Source organism: Channa argus, chromosome 9, assembly GCF_033026475.1.
Source record: "Channa argus isolate prfri chromosome 9, Channa argus male v1.0, whole genome shotgun sequence".
In the NCBI taxonomy this organism is placed as follows: Eukaryota; Metazoa; Chordata; class Actinopteri; order Anabantiformes; family Channidae; genus Channa; species Channa argus.
The window spans coordinates 18,452,404-18,465,804 of NC_090205.1; the positions used below are offsets into that span (position 1 = coordinate 18,452,404).

The 13,401-nt window shown below is 38.6% G+C and overlaps 1 protein-coding gene across 2 annotated transcripts in view; it reads right to left on the reverse strand.

Annotated features, from left to right (window-relative positions):
* Positions 1 to 216: 216 nt before the first annotated feature.
* The window catches only part of LOC137132628 (E3 ubiquitin-protein ligase SH3RF3-like), an 82,565-nt gene continuing 69,380 nt past the window's right edge, over positions 217 to 13,401 (reverse strand). Inside the window, exons 9-10 of one of the 2 annotated variants that reach the window (XM_067515431.1) lie at positions 5,516 to 5,889; positions 217 to 4,258 (exon numbers count right to left, since the gene is read on the reverse strand). In XM_067515431.1, coding sequence (XP_067371532.1) covers positions 4,090 to 4,258; positions 5,516 to 5,889 — 543 coding nt within the window. In that variant the 3' untranslated portion in view covers positions 217 to 4,089. Of the gene's footprint in view, positions 4,259 to 5,515; positions 5,890 to 8,080; positions 13,324 to 13,401 lie in introns of those variants that run through there. The other variant, XR_010915157.1, reaches the window with a different exon arrangement.

Below are 13,401 nucleotides of genomic sequence, written 5' to 3' on the forward strand. Positions count from 1 at the left end.
TGTGAGTGCAGACAATGATAATTAGAGCATTATATACAGTAATATGAGTCTCAGCACGAATCCTCCAGAGGGCAACTGTAAATTTCTAATGGGCAATACAGTGTTTCTGATGCATCAGAACAGGCAAATGTGTGTCATTACCTGTGACATTCTGTTTGAACGTCAGGAGCAAATGCAAAAAGACACTAAAAATCAGTTTTAAACCAAAGGCATTTATTGCGAAAAATGCACTTGACATGAAAAAAGAATCAAATTTAACCACGAGTCATCAGTACAAGACAATGTATAATGATCACATGGTAGAGAGCGCTGGTCGTGGCCAGTGCAGAAAATGACTTCAATGGCACAAAAGGCCTATAAATATTCTGCACAATATAGAATTATATATACTTTTTTGGGGGTTTCTCTCACTGTACCACTGTACAGTCAAACAACCAGTCTCTTAGTACTGGTGTGTTGTAAGCATCTACGCCACACCAAACTTTTTCATAAACTTCCATTTTTCAAGAGCTACATACAGAGGCACCCTCCCCTCGTACGCACAGACTCACATACACACTCAGACACCCAAGTATCCATAGGAACAAATATGGCCAACATCTAATTCAAGATGGCAGGGTGAGTGCTCAGGCTTCCTGGAAGGCTGAAAAATGGAGCTGACAGCAATTTGATATCAACTCCAATGGAACATTTCAAGAGCAATGACTTGGTTTTTGTCGTGAACATGTCCAATGCGAACCACCACACGGTTTTGTTCACATTTTTCTAGCCGTCACCGTGAATTCTCAAATTGTATTTACAACCAGGAAGCTGACGTGAGAGACAACTTTACATAATGAAAATTAAACACATGAAAACATTTGTGAAACCATCAGTTCAAGTCATTTCATGTAAAGTGACCACTGTGCAGTGGTTGTATTCCTGATGTTTTGACTCTTGTAAACACTTATCCTCTTCCTCACAGCATTAATCTCATGAAAAAGAAATTGCTGTTGGGACTCGTTGATGTCCCACACAAATGAGGACTTGTGCTTAAGTCTGACTCAGTAGAAACTAGAGTCTTCTGTTCAGTGGGTTTGCAAAAAATACAAAAAAAAAAAAATTGAGCAGAGTTCTGGAATCTGCTGGTTTTTGTCATCGAGTCAGACAGAACAGATCTGCAAGAAAAACAACCAGCAGGCTCACTGTACTGAAAGAAACATACAGGAGACAGGCTGGTCTGCCTAATGCAGTGTGTACTTATGTGTGTGCTGGCATTTGTAGGCACTAGGGTTTGACTGACAGCTTTTGAAGGCCAATGCAGGTGTTAGAGTGGAAGTTTCCAGTAACTAATATTTTCTGACATTTAGTTTTGTCACTTTATGTTGCAAATAAAATGGCACTTTTACTTGGCTGAACTAAAACACCCCATTGAAAACCGAACAGGTCTGCAGATTTATATAACATTGAGTAAAATAATAATATGTGAAGAATCAGACTGTATCTGGGATTCTAACTGAAATACTTAATGTTAACGTCAGTCTAGCCCTAGTTTGAGAGAGCTTTGGCCAGCCTGAGAAAAAAAAATCTTAATCTAAACCACAGTGTTTTTGGTTTCATCTGTTGCTCCAGATGCACAGGATTACCCACAGTGCACTGTCAACAGAAAATAATTGCAAAAATGTTTCTTTCTGGAAGGACTGTGTGTGTCTGTGTGTTTTTACTTTGTAAATTTGATCTCCCATGTTTGAACTGCGTTCACTTCACAGTTTAAACAATTTGGCTTTAGTCTTTTTCCCACCTCAACAAACAAACAGTGGGAAGACAAGTACAATTTGTGCTTTCGTCTTCTCGATAATCCTGTGACAGGTGACCGTCACTTCAAAATGCAGGTTGAACATAAACCCCACCCCCCCAAAAAAACCCCACTTATTTAGGCTGAAAATATAATTATTGGATATAATGTTGATTGAAAACTGCATTTTTGATTCGGATTCATCATCTGTGCTGCTTCTTCTGCCCTGTGCTTGTATTGTACAAGGATCTGGAAAAATTTGTTAAAGTCTCTTATCTGAGTGTTTACTCTGCAGTTATATTACATGGGAATAGCAAAGTACTAAAGATGCCAAACTACTGTGATGCTCTAGAGTTTGTCTAAGTGTGGGAAGTTTTTACTATCTGGAAGTATGTGTTTATGCTCCAATAAAAGCAAGTGTTTGCATCCCCCTTCAGACAGTAAATTAATTAAACATTAACTGGAATCATTCGATTAAAGAACAATTGGACTAGCTGAATGTGGATGAAATATTATAATGATGAAAATAAAAATCAGTGTTTTACCCTTTTGACATTTCAAACAGTGAGTGAGCCTCTGCTGTGTGTACATGGCCTTGTAGCAGCATTGTTCTGGCCCGGGTGAAGAAACTACTCCCCTCCTGTAACTTTCATTGACACATGGCTAGTATTAAATTGCTGCTGACCTCACTCTCTGACACACACACAAACACACACTCACACACACCCACACCCACACACACTCACAGTGAGTGAGCCGCTGTGCTTCTGTCTCCAGAACCAAGGATAACAGGTAGATGGCTGTGGCTGGATGTAAACTAGACAAGACTGAATCCACACTCAGGATGTAGAAATGTACAAAGCAAACTGTCTATACACACACTAAAGCGGTACAAAAATACTTGTTAAAGGTTGAACATTACAGGAAAAGTTGTTGTCAAATGTTGGCAGTTGATGACGATGACAAAAGGTGTTAACACCCTCAACTGTAAACTCCTCCATTAGCATCAAATCTGCACAGGTTTGGTTTGAAAGTATTGCTGCAGTCAGACCGAAAACTCTAAACAGCATCTCAAAAAAAGGCTGAGGAAGAGGAATACTGCTATTGTTTTCTGGGACCACTATTATAACTTTGTGCTACCAAGGAGGTTTGTGTCTCTTTGAAAAAACAAAAAACAAAATCCTAAACAATGTGACAAGAAGCAATGGAAATCCCTTTTGTCAAATAAATAACAGTGGAGTATGTAAAATCTGTATATGTGGATATGGCAGGTTGGATCAGATATTTGTCTCTGATCTGCACAGAAATCATCAAAATCAACTCTCTGACTACAGACCAACTCTTTAAATGGATTTGGCGTAACTTTCTGTTTCCTTTTACATTCAACAAGCCAGTTTATGGAGGACAAATGCACATAAAAAATTGATGTATAAATGTTTACAAGATATATAAATAGAAAAGTGAATCACCTAATTCATCATAATTCAACTTTTTGCACAGATTTAAAAAAAATGTAAATCTGTAACAGATCATCAGAACATGACTAGTTTGGGACAACAAACACCTATCTCAACATATAAAAACTGAATAATGCTACATGCATTGTTATTAACATATATTGGGTTGAAAGGAAACACATGTACTTGTTGTCACAAACTAGACATGGAGATGTGCTTACAATGATCATGGACAAGTAAACTCACCTGGTGGTAATATTTCACTTTTCAAACAAAGACAGCACCCAAATTCAAGTTCTGAGGTCTCAGTGAAAAGCAGAGCTAATGCTTCTTGTGCTAGTGTTTGCTGGTGAATGATGTCAGGGAGGAGAAGTGGGAGGCAGGGTTTGTCTTACTGTGCTCTTTGATTCTGTGTCTTCAGTAGTCAACATCACGGGTTCGGACAATGAGTTGAATGACACCGCTCTGACCCAACGCTGTCCAGTGGAGAGTGATGGCAAAAGCTGTCCCGCTTCATGAGTGGCTGGGCTGGTTGAAGCCAGAGTTAGCTTTCCTGTATATGTGTGTTTGTGGGTGAATTAGTTGGACTGATACAGGTTTCTTAAGAATGTTTCCATTAACTTTAAAGCCCAAAGTTTACCAACAGAATATTTTGGGAAGCCCGAATTCTCCATTAAGATCCAGACTAAACACATTGGTTTCAGAGCCAACAGGTTTTTAAGGGAGGTTTACATCGATTTTTAAACCAGAGGTGTAATTCTGGGAAACCAATATCAGCCCAAGCTTTGTTTGCGACTGTGTGTGTTTTGGGACTCAGAAACAGGAACAGTGTGTGTTCTTTTGTCCACTTTTTCTAGTTCAGAAGCTCTCGACGAAGCTGCCGGGAAACAGCCCCGTCTGTCCCGTCCTCTGCAGGGTGCCTTTGTACCAGCCATCCTCCCTCTTCTTATGGACGAACACCACGTCACCTTCCCGAAGCTCAATCTCTGCCTCGCTCTGCGGGGGGTAGGGCACAACCACACGATACCTGCCCCCCCCACACACACACAGACAGACAGACAGAAAGAAAATGAAAAAAATCATCACACGCTGGAACAACTCATATGAGAGGAATACAACAAATATGTGAACAAATCAATGTGACTACTTACACCAGGCTTTGATACACTGTGGTGAAATGTGAAACTCTAACATAATACTCTTTTTGTTACATCTGGAACTAATTTAAAAGCCAGTAAGTGCCTATCAGAGGTCTCTGGGTTTTGGTGTACCACTGTCCCACAGGGCTCAACATGTACCAAAATATTGTTAATACAAAACTGCTTTCCCTTTCTGCTTCTCTCTCTCCTCAGACAAAAAGAGAAGTGTGTGTCGTTTGCTGTGGTAACCATTGCTTCTAGTTAACAAACGCTTCATTCATTTTGTGGCCTGTTACTACAGTTGGGATGTCTGCAAGTCTGTTCTTGAGTTTCCTCTGAGGGACATAATGTGTCTGTCTGCATGTGTATCGGGGCAAAACTTTGACCTTCAAGTAAGCTTGTTGTATCTCTCTTGGAGGAAAAAAAGAATGATTGATTGAAGATTCACAGACTTATTAAGTGTTGTCCCTGCTCCCTCAGATTATAAATCCCAGATGATGCATCGACAACAACATGCCTATAGGCATTGAAAAGAAAGCTATCACCTTCATTAAACTCTGGTGTTATGTTCACCCACTAGGAATCACTACAGTAATGACTTAAACTTCATAAAGGCACCTCTGGCTGACTCAGACTTTATTTCCATTACCCTCTGTGTGTAGTTTTGTTCTTCACACTCTGTATCCTGATAACAAATCCTCCCCCACTATATTCAACTGTTTTGTCTGGATAATGAAATGTTTTCTGACAGTTATTATGGTCAGTTGTCACTTTATATACAGTATAAACTCAAGTAGATGCTTACTCAATTAAACTTGTGCACTTTTACACACACGCATGCATGCACGCACGTGCACACACACACGGAACTTGACTGAATTCAACTTTTTTAGTAGCACTTTTGAGACTAAAATCTTTATTTACTTTGAGGTTTTAAAACTGCAAAAATTATTTGCTAGCAACATTTGCACCAAAATATATTTTTGATGAACTGAGAAAATTCATAAATAAATCTACTCAATCTGTGTTTGCATTTGAGTGTGTATGTTACTTACTATGTGCATTACTTGTTTCTATACACAGTATGTACAGTACATGTATGTTTTCCTGTTTATGATTTTTAAGTGTGCCTCTCTAGGTCTCACCTCTCTCTGGATAGGGGTTTGGGTTCAGGCCGGAGGACCATCAGAGGGTTGCCAGCGCGTGTTGGTGGGGGTGACATAGGAAAGTTTGTGTCCAGGGAACCAGACTTTCTGTGCAGAGGCTGCAGCCCCATCGCTCCGGCCATCTCGCTTTCAATTGGACAGGATCCGGCTCGACCCTGCGACGCCATCGGGCAGGAACCTGAGCGGGCATGGTAGTGATGGTAGTGAGGATGGTGGGTGGGGTCAGTGGCCACGGCACCTTGGCTAGACATTGAAGGGTCATGGGTGGGAGGGGATGATGGAGGTGAGCGAGGTTTCTTCTTGGCAGCGGCTCCTGACAGAAGCTTTAACAAACCCCCTGCTTTCCTCTCTTTCTGAAAAGGAGGAACAAAGGAGGAGAGGGTAGAGGCCGAGGAGGAGTGAAGAACAAGAAAACATATAAACAGAATTGGTAAAAGGTAATTTTTTTAACAGCAGGAATATAAAATTCATAAAGCTTGTCTTGACAAATGGCTGCAAAAGTTGGTGTTCATATAAACAATATCTTTAGTGTTCTTCTTTTTTAGATGAGCATAAGTGCATTGTCCCCACATTAATAAAACATTTATGAAACAAGTAGAAAAAAATTTTGCTGTGGAGTCTTTATTGCCCAAGGAAGAAATCGTTCGCTTCAATGAGCAGACGTTAAAACATTATAAGAGTCTTTCAATATTACACACAGACAATGTACTAGAAATCCACCTTAAAGGATTGGGCTTGATACTACCCTTATGTCTGCACGTAGTTGGACTCAGAGACGATTCCTGGCAGGTTCCGGTTTATTCATCCTTCTTGTTCACATGTTGAGCTTTACCGCTGGTTGCCTGGCAGGCTCACAGTAATTACAAGACTCTGAAGTGAATGCTCCGAGCTTTTGTTCACTAGGAAATAATTCTAGCAGGTAACTTCCTGTTACCAGACATCTTCATGATTTACAAAAGCTCTGTCAATGGCAACCATAACATAATGTACAGTATTTTGTGTGTGTGTCTGTTTTTGTTCAATGTAAATGGGTAGCTACTGATTATTTATGCTGAGAACATGTGCAGTTACTGGAGTGGTCAGTGATAAGTGCATTATTCTGTATGCAGGCTTTGCATATGCAGAAACGTTCAGCTACACATGGAGGGTTTTTTGCGTGCTTGTGTGGTAAAAATGAGTGCACAAGTGCATGTGTAATACACGCATTACTGATAGGGGTTTATTAAAGTGTTTTGTCTGCAGAAGAAGAACTGTTGCCAGTGTCGGTTAACCTCAAAATTCTAACAACAAGCAGTGAGGTCAGGATTTGAGAACTTGTTAGTAATTTAGCTTCTTTACTTTATTTGTTGGCAACGGTTTAGTAGAAGCAAAACAAAGCACTTTTTCCATATTTAAACAATAACTAAATATAATATAATATAAAGGCAGATTCATGCTTTTTCATTGACGATTCTTTCATGCTTGACTTCAAGGGGGCTGTACAGTGATGTCGATTCATTTAACTGTGTGACATATACCAGGACAGACACGGCTTCCTTTCTTTTGCTGCTTGGCGTGGATTCTACACTTTCAAATCTCAAAGTGTTGATCAATATTGAGCATGTCTGAGCTTGATTATTTTTTGGGTGATGCATGGAGTCTTCACATGAGCTCTGTTTTCAACAAAGACTTCTGCTTCATCAAAACAATTTCTGCTAGAACCAGCATTCAAATTTTGTTTATGCCCATTTAGTAGTAACACTGTTATTGCAACGCTGTGATGGACAGTTGTCATGGCAACAGGACTGAGTTGCAAATGTAAAGGCTAAAAGGCAAACAAACAAAAAAAAAAAAACTAATTGAAAAGAATACATACAATTGTGTTTTTTAAAACAAATTGAATTGAAAAATAAGCTTTGTGGTTTTATATTGAATTCAGGATAGAACAGCAGCAGAAAGAGGAAGATGCCCCTGAAACAATGCTAGTAAATAAACACATAACACCACAGGAGGTGGACGTGAGAAAGCAAAAGCAAAACAGAGGTAGTCACCCTTAGTCACCACATAAGCCTTCTCAGAGGGTCAATGAATTAAGTCAGAGACAACTTAAACTTTCTGTTTCCACGTGTTAAAAATAGCAAATTTAAAGCCTGAACCTACACCCAATGACGTTTTATGACGTCTAAACAGGTGTGACAAATATGATCAATATTTCTCATTAGCAGTATGATGTGTATTTGCAACCTAAAATAATATAATCCAAATGATAATTGTATTTGTTATTGTACATAATTCTTGTAATTGATGAAAAAAAACAAGCTTTATCCAAATTATGCAAAGAGAACAGTGTGGAGAAGGTGTAGCTGCCAATGGAACAGGTACAGTGGCATTTACTGATGATTTCACAGAGGATCATTCTGTGTGTGCAGATTTAGCAAAATGCATCCAAACTCACTGGACAACATTTTATCATTCAGCAGCACAGCGATACAAACATGCGGCCAAATCAATGAAAGAGTTTTTGAGTAAAGAAGTGGAATTTCTTTGACTGGTCAAGTCAGTTACCTGATCTCATTCGTGTCCTCCACTTACTGATGACCAGACTAAAGGTAGAGAGACAACAAGCAGATCTGAAGGTTTAGTTGTTAAATATTCTACAGTACACATTTGCACTGTTCACTGTACTAACCAACACTAACACTTTATCATGGGATAATTATGATAACTAATAAACACAATTGGCACGACACTTCTAAACATTTCATTGCTAAACAAATCGACCTATTTTCCCTTAATTAACTTTCTACTGCCATTTTCCACTATGGTAGGTCCACCCAGCTGCCATGACAAATTCACAAGTCTCTGCAGACACATCAGAGTTACGTGATGTAGCACCACCAGTATAAAAAACAAGTGGATTAGTTGATTAACAGAAAATGAATCGGTTATTTCAAGAGTCAAGTTATCACCCTCTAAAATACCTATCATGAATACCAGCTGGTTCTAGTGACTATTTTCTGATGGTCTCCGTTTTCCAGTGTTTCATAAATACTTTTCAATTGTTGGTTAAATAAGAAAAGCAATTTGATTACATCATCTAGGGAAAATGTGAAGGGCATTTTCTACCATGTCAGTTTAGAGAAAAAAATTTAAATTTAGCAGTTAATATGAAAAAATACCTAGAAATAAAATTATAATAACCCATAACAATTTCTACTCCTAATGACCAGTCTTTAGCATAGAGGTGGGATGGCACAGAAAAAGGTGCCTACAAAGCACTTGGAGAGGCTGTATAAACACTTTGACTCAGCAGACACCATGACAGAAAGCAAACAGCATTCCTCCTCTACATCCAAAGTGCCAGTGCTTTAGAGATATGCATTCCCCTAAAACCCCTGTACTACTGCAATTTTTCCCACATCATGTATAAGTGTGGATCCTCACTGTTTTATACATTTTGCCCAAAACATAAATCCTTTTTTACCAACTACCAATAAACTACCTATAAACTACCAACATTCAGTGAGAATATGCAGCTGTCTTGACTCTAACATACTAAAGCATACAGACAAAAAAAATTCTGCTGCTTTGGCAACATAGATTTGCTTCCTGTCATGCAAATAAAGCTTATCTGAATTTTAATTTGGGTGAGGGAGAAAAAGATAGAGGAGTATAAAGATGAGGAAAAGAAGATAAAATATTGGAACATAGATGAATGAAAAGAGCACTGGAGAGGGGACTCGGGGAGGGAAAGAGGTAGTGGGGAGCACACAAAGAAGTGAAAGAGAAGAAGAAAAGGCAAAGAGAGAGAAATGGTGGGGAGAGACAGATTGAGGGAGGACAGCAAGAACTGAGGAATGTGATGAAAGAGTGAGAGAGAGAAGAAGGGAACAGAGATTGAAAGCTGCAAAAAACAACAACAAAAAGAACTGAATAATCACCCCCTCTCTTTCATCTACAGTCTCAAGGACTTAATCTGCCTCCTATGAGTCTGTACATGCCTCTGTGTGTGTGTTTAAATTAAACACTAGAGCTGCTGTTCCATAACAAACCACCAGAGAGCAGCAGACACTCAATTTAATTAGTTCTGATCTGCCACACAACTTAAGTCTAATTTTGTGCAGAATGTACATTAAATAAATGTTCCTGTGTTTTACTCAATGTAGAATGTATGAACCTGCACATGCAAACACATAAAAACACAGCTTCTAAAAAGAATTCACCATCAATGTTAAGTTACATAAACAGCTTATGAACTTAAACTTTCAAAGCAGACGTGTGGGTGTAAATATATTTCGGGGTTGAGTAATGACACCGGATGCCTGTGTCTGTCCACTTATAGGGCAATTACTCTAACATCACTCTCCCATTCTCTACAATCTTTAAATGCTTTAAAAGGTAAATTATCATATTTGAAAAAAGAAAAACGCAAGTGAAAAACATGTAATGGGCCACAATATTTAGTTTTTTTTAGTTGTTTTCACTGTTTTTTCAGTTTTTTTTTTTAGTTGTTTTCACTGCTCAGAGCTGCTCAAAACAAAGTGGGTTTTGTTGGACACATGAGATCAAACTGTCTGAGAATAAAGGATGTCAACACAGCTTTTAATACCAATTAGAAGTAAAATATTAACTATATTTCTAATCAGTGAATGCAAAAAGATGGAAGGGATGGTCCCATATTATCTACATCAAGGTCTTAAACATTTTCTTGCCCTTCTGACAGACATTTAATTGGCATTTTCCCTGCATGCGGAGGCTTCTTAGAAGCACATTTTAATGTCCAAAGTGATATAGTGTCCCGAAAAAGTATTCAGACCCCTTGAAGTTTTCCACATTTGGTCACATTACAACCACAAACATAAATGCATTTTATTGGTATTTTATGTGATAGGCCAACACAAAGTGTTACATAATTTTCAAGTGAAAGGAAAATGAATGGTTTTCAAAATTTTTACAAATAAATATCTGAGAAGTGTGGCGTTACTCTGACACCTCTAACTAAAATCCAGTGGAGCCAATGGCCTTCAGAAGTCAGCTAATTAGTGAAGAGTCCACCTGTGTGTAATTTATCCTCAGTATAAATACACCTGTTCTGTGAAGCCCTCAGAGGTTTGTTAGAGAACATTAGTGAACAAACAGCATCATGAAGTCCAAGGAACATACCAGACAGGTCAGGGATAAACTTGTGGAGAAGTTTAAAGCAGGGTTAGGTTATAACATTTACATTTAATCATTTAGCAGATGCTTTTATCTAAAGCGACTTACAAGTGAGGTACAAGGCAGGCGAGAATCTAAGTCAAGGAGAAAAAAATCATTCTATCATCCAAAAATGGTAAGAGTATGGTACAACTGCAAACCTACCAAGACATGGACGTCCACCTAAACTGACAAGGAGAGTATTAATCAGAGAGGCCTGTGGTAACTCTGGAAGAGCTGCAGAGATCTACGTCTCAGGTGGGAGAATCTGTCTATTAGTCATGCAATCCACAAATCTGGCCTTTATGGAAGAGCGGCAAGAACAGGCCATTGTTAAAATAAAGCCATAAGAAGTCCCCACAAGCCATGTGGGGGACACAGCAAACCTGTGGAAGAAGGTGCTCTGGTCATATGAGACCAAAATTGAACTTTTTGCCCTAAATTCAAAACTCTATGTGTGGCTGAAACCTAACACTACACATCACCGTGGACACACTCTTCCCACTATGAAACATGGTGGTGGCAGCATCATGTTGCGGGAAGGCTTTTCTTCAACAGGGACAGGGAAGCTGGTCAGAGTTCATGAGAAGATGGATGGAGCCAAATAGAGAACATTTATTAGATGAAAACCTGTTAAGGGTCTGCAAAACACAGGGACGGAGGTTCAGCTTCCAGCAGGACAACAACCCTGAACATACAGCCAGAGCTACAATAGAAGGGTTTACATCTTGACCCAGTCAAAGTCCAGACCTACAGTATATCCAATTGAAAGTCTGTGGCAAGACTTGAAAATTGCTGTTCACAGATGCTCTCCATCAAATCTGACTGAGCTAGAGCTATTTTGCAAAGACGATCTGGCAAAAATTTCACTATCTAAATGTGCAAAGCTGGTCGAGACATAGCCCAAAAGGGGGTTCTACAAAGTATTGACTCAGAGAGGCAATAATTAAATGCACACCACATTTTTCAGATATTTTTTTGTAAGAAAATTTGAAAACCCATTTACAATTTTTCTTCCAATTCACAATTATGTACCACTTTGTGTTGGTCTATCACATAAAATCCCCCCAAAATACGTTTACATTTGTGGTTGTAGTATAACAAAATGTGGAAAATTTCAAGGTGTATGAATACTTTTTCAAGGCACTGTATGTGTTTGTAATGCCAGCTGCATTCTAGACTGACAGAGGGTCAAACAGAGATTATTCTGTTTCTGCCAGACAGTTATCATAGCTGCTTCATCATTTCCTCTGTTACAAAGACTGACTCTGTCCAGCTTCATTGTCACTCTGACTTAGAACCTGATGTTTCTGCTCTACCAAGCTCAAAGCAGCAAAGACAAGTTGTATAAATTATGGTTATTATATAGTATAGATATACAGATATTGATATAGATATATATATAATAATATAATCACATAGATGATTTTGTGACAAAGGATTTCAATGTCTTATTATCTGTGCCACTTGTTAGTATCTTTGATCCACCCCACCACCAACAGAACAACTTTAATAATTTTGTATAGTTACTAGTAACTGCTGAAATAGCATTTACAGTTATGTAAGCTCATAAATATTAGAACAATGATAAGATTTTAGGCATTTGGCCACTCTTCACCTCCACATTGAGTTTGAAATGGAACAAGATGTGAGTGAACTTGGGACTTTCAGCGGGTTTGATAAAAGTGTGGCATTAAGAATTTGGAAACTATAGCCATTTTAATACACACATAAACCACAAAAAATTAGGATAAGTAATGGAACAAACTAACATAGTTACAAACTTTTTACAAACGATTGTCTTTAATACTTGGATGTAAATCTACTGCAGGCAATGACTGCCTGAAGTCTGGAACCAATGGGCAAGACCAAATGCTCAGTTTCATCCCTTGAGATCCGTTGACAGTCTTTTACTGCAGCTGCTTTCTGCTGCTGCTTGTTTATGTGTCATTTTGCCTTTAGTTTTGTGATACTTTGGATCATGAGCGGTTCCTTTCATTCTTCATACTTTTCTCATCAGCCTGCTACAAGTTAATCTTGGTTTCATTAACCCAAAGAATCTTAGTTCAGAACTGGGCAAGTTTTTTTTTTTTTTTTGGTATTTTCTGGCAAAGTGTAATCCGGCCTTTCTGTTCTTCAGCATTGCCAGTGGTTGCACCATGTTGTGAAAAATTAAGAAACATATTTTATGTGATGAGAATAGATCATTCTTTCATTTTAGAATTATATGAAAGCATGACACCAAAAGCTTATTTTTAGTAAATTACTTCTTGGCTTTATCTACTTGTTGTAACTAACTTATAACTACTATGAGATACATTTAGTGTGTCAGTTATAACCCTGAATGCAGCCTTCAAAAAAATTCAAGTTCAAGCCATCTTTCAGTGAGACGATGTAAACAAGGCCGCTGCCTGCTGTTCCATAGTCAATGAGCTGTTTGTCAGCTAGCCATGTAGTTAGATTAGCTGTTCCAGAGAGTGGAGCCAACAGTGAAACAAATGGAGCAGTGACAGATGCGAGCTTTCGGTGATATTCTTCACTGTCAGGGCAGCCCAGTTTAAACCACAGATCTCACAATATATAGGATGGCATTCAGCATTTGTGCCAACTCCCTGATTGAATGACACAAAAATTATTACTACATTATTCACATCCAATATTGTCTGGAATCAAAGAAAGTAGAAGTGGCA